Here is a 5,995-nt window from a genome sequence, read left to right as displayed (position 1 = left end):
TTAAGCTAACTGCCAGCACATGATAAATGCTCATAAAAGGATAATGACTATTAACTACTTATCACTCTTCCAAACCCCATAGCATATTCTATTACTTCTTCCATTACATTGATCACTTTCTATTTTATATTCTAGAGATGTGTGAGTGCATATGTGTTAAAACACTCCTATAGAATTGGAACACCTTGAAGGCAGGGTTGTCACATTCAGCTTTGTGCTCTCCTCGTCAAAATAACTAGTCAAGTGCAAAGATGCTTAATAAACAATGCTGAATAAATTGATTTTTCGAGTTCTCTGTGAACCAGCAAATATGTTATGAACAGTTCTTAATGTCTCAGGATAAAAGTGATAATGATAATATTAGCGATTAGGGTGGTATTCATTGCCTTTCATTATAATGAGGCCCTTTAAACCTCACCATTTTTCCCTTTATGAGGTTTAGGGCTGGAGGAAGCCATGACTATACCATAAATACTAGATATAGCATCTTCTGTTCCAGGGAGATAAAAAGAAGGGTAGCTGCTATAGACTGAATTGTGTCCTCTTCCCAAATTCATATGTTAAAGCCCTAACCTCCAAGGTATTTAGAGACAGGGCCTTTAGGAAGGTAATTAAGGTTAAATGAAGTCATAAGAATGGGGCCCTAATTCAGACTGATGTCCCCTTAAGAGGGAAGAGACACCAGGAGTACATATGTACAGAAGAAGGCCATGTGAGGATACATAGAGAAGGTGGCCATCTACAAGACAGGAAGAGAGGCCTCACCAGAAACTGACCCTGCTGGACTTTAACCTTGGTCTTCCAGCCTTCAGAACTGTGAAAAAAGTTAATTCTGTTCATTAAACCACCCAGTATATGGTATTTTGTTATAGCAGCTGGAATAGACTAACAGGCCTTAGAGTCTTTGGAATTTAAAAACTGTTCACTTCTTTTTGGTTTTTAAGTCCTCTGTCTTATAATTATTTGACTGTGGCAACCCCAATCTCATTAATAACTTTCCCTATCACCCTCCATCCTATGCCTTTCTCCCTGAGTAGAAGTTTTGAAAAAAGGAAGAACATACTTTTTTTGGTCCCTATGATGGTTAATTTTATGTGTCAACTTTAATGAGCCATAGGATGCCCAGACATTTGGTCAAACATTATTCTAGGTGTGTCTGTGAGGGTGTTTCTGGATGAGATTAATATTTGAATCAATAAACTGAATAAAGCAGATTGTCCTCCCTAGTGTGTGTGGGCTTTATCCAATTAACTGAAGATCTGAGTAGAACAAAAAGGCTGAGTAAGAGAAAAGGGCTGTCTGCTTGACTGTTGAGCTGGGACATAAGTCTTCTCCTGCCCGTGGACTAGAACTTACACCATCCACTCTCCTGGGTTTCCAGCTTGCTGACTACAGATTTTAGGACTTTTCAGCCTCCATAATCATGTGAGCCAATTCCTTATAATAAATAGTTATTTGTTATAGTTATAATAAATATTTATGTAAAGTAAAATACTTATTATATATAGAGAGATATATATAGATATATAGATATGTAGATATATAGATATATAGATATGTAGATATATATAGATATAGATATAGATAGATATAGATGTAGAGAAATAGATATAGATATAGATATAGATATAGATATAGATATAGATATAGATATAGATATAGATATATATTACCAAAAGATTTACATGGGATGGAGTGGCATCATAGGAAAGATAAGACAGCAGTCTGGTCATTACCTTTTCTCCAGGCTTTGGTATTGTCACCAGACCTGTTCCATGCTGGGGTCTGGCCCTGCACCAGCAGGGTCCGGTATCTCCATGCTCTTGACTTTCTCAGGAAAGAATTCAAGAACATGTCTGAGTGAGAGTTCAAGTGAGAGTAAAAGCAAATTTTATTCAGAGAGAGACATAGAGGCTAGGATGCACTGCTGTGAAAGAAGCAAAAGTACACATCTAACTGGACGCAGGTGAACTCACCAGTGAGTTGCACACATGAACAGTCAGTTCTTGGGATTTTCTATTTCCAAGGGTGGATTTTTTCTGAACTTTGTGGCACAAAATTCTGATTCTGCCTTCTGGTTGGGAGGTGTAGGTCTTGTTCCTAATATGGTTCATTTGGGAAATGTCATAGCATTGGTCCCTTCGCCCCCTTCTATTTATGGTATCAGTTTTAATTACAATGATGGTATAATGAGCTTTGGGATCAGTCTCTGGTCAATTTTTCCTCCATTGTGGGTGGAACTGATTTTAGCCAGTCCTTATTGTTGTTGACTTTTGTGATCCCACATGAGTTTCTTGCCATAAACTGTTTTCCTTTTAATCATAAGTGGATGTGGGGGCTCTGATGAGAGGACCTATTGGTTTATTGGTCTGTGATGTCTGATCCTACTACCTCATTCCACTTGTTGGGAGTTTTCCCTAACCTGCCTCAGTATTCTGTATATAGCTAATTTCTCAGTTGTATATTTCCCTCCTGTCAGACACTGAAACAATATATATATTCTATTTCTCTGGAGAGCCCAGACTAATACAGTCCCCTTTTGGCAGGTGAAGAAACTGAAGTCAAATTCAGGCTATTTAGGGGAAAGCAATCTCCCATACAGTATGATTTAGGCCTTGTAAAGAAATTACTTCACCTTTACCACATTCCAGTTTACTATTGATCAGAAGCCAGTGCTGAAGCCCTTACCCTCATTGCATCTAAGGCTCTGTTACAGATCAGGTAACCACCTTCTTCGCTGCCAGTCCCTGAAAATGCACCAAAAGATCTGTGTGGGATAAAATGGCATCATAAGAAAGATAAGGCAGTCGGGTCATTATCTTGGTTCTCTCTGAGACCTTGGTGTTCTACATATAATTCTTCACTTGTTATATGTTTCCCTCCTGTCAGACACTGAAACAATTCACTGAATTCATATTCACTCTCTCTTTCTTTCAGTTATTTCACTTATTGCAAAGCATTCCAATCTTTCTGGATCACATCCATGCAGGATATTAAAAGAGTTAGAAAACTATTCTCACCATTGATGAAAATAGCCCACAAGGAAAATACTAGTACTGTTTCATAGCATTTTCATATACAATCTGTTTAGAGCTGTTATTCATATTAGCAAAAAGTTGAAAAGAACTGAATTGGCCAACATATTTAATAGGAAGGAATATTACATAGCTACTAATATGTAGTAGTGAGTTGAATTGCTGCCCGCAAAAGATACATCCACTTGAGGCAGGTTAGTAAGAAGCTAGGAAATTTCCTTGGCAAGTGGAATGGGGAAACTGAGACAGCCAAACAGACAATTGAGCAATATACAGCCAGATAATATATCACAAGGTCTTATCCTCCCTAACCAAGAACACTAAGGAGCAAATGGTTTACACATTCCAGACCATGCCAGTACAGACCTGCCTCTGTCCAGTCCTTCTTGGGTGACATTTTTTGAAGATGAAACTGACCATAAAATGACCCTGATCCCTCTATATGCTCATTTTGATGCATCAGCATATCAAAGGACACATCTGGAAAGCTGATGAATATTCTATTGAGAATCTCCCCTGCGACCTCCCCTAAAATTCCTGTCTTTAGAAAACAGATAAAAACCCTTAAGACAAAGGACCCTGTTTGTGCTCTCCATGGAGCACACCTGCACCTTCCCCTCCCCCTTTCCTTCCTCAGACAGGTATCTCTGCTTTCTTCTGCCTAAGCTCTAAGGGTCCTTATGAGACTTGCAACAAGGGGAGCAGTGGGTAGTGACAGCTCATCCTGGGCTAACCTCCTAAACCTGTCTCCAAGGGCCCTCCTTTTGCCTTTATAACTTCTTTCCTGAGTCCATGCAGTCTAGCTGGCTCACTTCTTCTGCCTCTGTAACTTTCTTTCTAAAGGGCCAAGACAGCCTCACCTAAGCTCACTCCTGTTTCTATGACCATGCTTCTTCTATCTTACGCTCTTACTTTGTTTCACTGTCTCAGCTTTAATAAATGTACTCTCAAAATCACCTGGACAAAGTTGTGAAATTTTTCCTGCACAAAGTCAAGAACCCATACATTCCATACCATGTTGGGGCAGACCTGCCTTGAGCCCAGTCCCTTTCCAGTGGCACACTCAGAACCTCATACTGTCACCTTATTTGGAATAAGGGTCTTTGCAGATATAATTAAGGATCTCAAGATGAGATCTTCCTGGATCACACTGAGTCCTAAATTCAAAGACAAGTGCCCTAGTAAGAGACAGAAAAGAAGATATAGAAACAGAAGAGGCCAAGTAAAGATGGAGACAGAGATTGGATTTATGCTGCCACAAGCCAAAACCATCTAGAGCCACAGGAAGCTGGAAGACACAAGGGAGGATTCTCCCCCAGAGCCTCCAGAGAGAGACTGCTTAATCTTGAACTTCTGACCACCAGAGCTGTGAGAGAATAAAGTTCTGTTGTTTAAAGTCACCCAGTTTGTGGTAATTTGTTGTAGTAGCCCTAGAAAACAAATATTGTAAGGAAGTAAAGTGTGAAACTGAATAGATGATAATATTAAATGAAAAAAAAAAAACACACTGCAGAACTCAAAGTAGCAGGTATCCTATCTAATAAAAGAGAAACATGGTAATTAACCATAACTTTGCTACCCTTCCCATTGGCTAATCAGGGCGATATGCAAATTAACTGCCAACCAAGATGGCGGCTGGCAGCCAGGCAGCTGAAGCGAACAGGAGGCTTGCTTGCTCCAGTGACGGAGGAAGCCAAGGTTCCCCGCCTGCCACTGCCGGCCTCTGAGCTGCTCTCTAAGAAACATTGTTGCAAATGTAGAAGGTAAACAATCCCCAGAAACCTGCTTTCAGCCGTCAGAGCTGGAGCGAGCAGGACCGAAACAGTGTTGCAATTATAGAACCCAAACAAACTGTAGATTCCTGCTTTCAGCAGCCGAGGCCTCAAGCTGGAGCCGGCCTCAGAGCTAAAGCCGGCTCTCAGCTCCAGTGACAGCCGTAGAAGGTAAATAAATCCTAGAATAAAAAGAAAAAAGAAAAAAAGGAGAGGTTGGGAGCTTCAGTTGCCCACCAGCCTGAAAACGGCCCTCAGCCCCTCACCGAGACTAGCCAGGCACCCCAGTGGGGACCCCCACCCTGAAGGGGGTGTGACCAGCTGCAAACAGCCATCATCCCCTTATCCAGGCTGGCCAGGCACCCCAGTGGGGACCCCCACCCTGAAGGGGGTGTGACCAGCTGCAAACAGCCATCATCCCCTCATCCAGGCTGGCCAGGCACCCAAGCGGGATGCCCATCCTGATCCAGGACACCCTTCAGGGCAAACCAGCCGGCCCCCACCCATGTACCAGGCCTCTATCCTATATAGTAAAAGGGTAATATGCCTCCCAGCACCGGGATCAGCGGAGCCGCGAGGCCTCCCAAACCCGGGATCAGCGGAGCCATGAGGCCTCCTGGCACTGGGATCAGCGGAGCCGCGAGGCCTCCTGGCCCCTGGAGCAGCGTGACAGGGGGCAGCGCCCAAACCCCCTGATCGCCCTGCCGCTCTGTGTGTGACAGGGGGCGGGGCCACAACCTCCCTATCCACCCTGCTCTGTTCATGACAGGGGAAGGTGCCCCAACCCCCTGATCGGCCCTGTTCTGTGCCTGATAGGTGGGAGCTCCCCAACCCCCTGATCGGCCCTGCTCTGTGTGTGACAGGGTGCGGCGCCCCAACCCCCCCATGGGCCCTGCTCTGTGTGTGACGGGGTAGAGCCGCAACCTCCCCATCAGCCCTGCTCTGTGTGTGACAGGGGTCGGTGCCCCAACTCCCCTATCGGCCCTACTCTGTGCATGACAGGGGGGAGCTCCCCAACCCCCTGATCCGCCCTGCTCTGTGTGTGACAGGGGGGAGCTCCCCAACCCCCTGATCGGCCCTGCTCTGTGCGTGACAGTGGGGAGCTCCCCAACCCCCTGATGGGCCTTGCTCTGTGCGTGACAGGGGGGAGCTCCCCAATCCCCTGATCAGCCCTGCTCTGTGCATGAC

General features: G+C 44.3%; 2 protein-coding genes across 2 annotated transcripts in view; both read right to left on the bottom strand.

The window, feature by feature from the left end:
* The window catches only part of TUBA8 (tubulin alpha 8), a 23,914-nt gene extending 22,159 nt beyond the window's left edge, over positions 1-1,755 (bottom strand). Inside the window, exon 1 of the mRNA XM_023751236.1 lies at positions 1,737-1,755. The gene's annotated coding sequence lies outside the window, so the exon portion shown is untranslated. The remainder of the gene's footprint in view (positions 1-1,736) is intronic.
* A 947-nt stretch (positions 1,756-2,702) lies between these two features.
* Positions 2,703-5,995, bottom strand: part of PEX26 (peroxisomal biogenesis factor 26) — a 43,349-nt gene continuing 40,056 nt past the window's right edge. The window contains exon 6 of the mRNA XM_023751241.1: positions 2,703-2,767. Within this exon, the coding sequence (XP_023607009.1) occupies positions 2,718-2,767 (50 nt within the window). The 3' untranslated portion in view covers positions 2,703-2,717. The remainder of the gene's footprint in view (positions 2,768-5,995) is intronic.

This window comes from Myotis lucifugus, unplaced genomic scaffold (genome assembly GCF_000147115.1).
Source record: "Myotis lucifugus unplaced genomic scaffold, Myoluc2.0 scaffold_19, whole genome shotgun sequence".
Taxonomy (NCBI): Eukaryota; Metazoa; Chordata; class Mammalia; order Chiroptera; family Vespertilionidae; genus Myotis; species Myotis lucifugus.
This window is presented reverse-complemented; position numbering and strand designations above follow the sequence as displayed.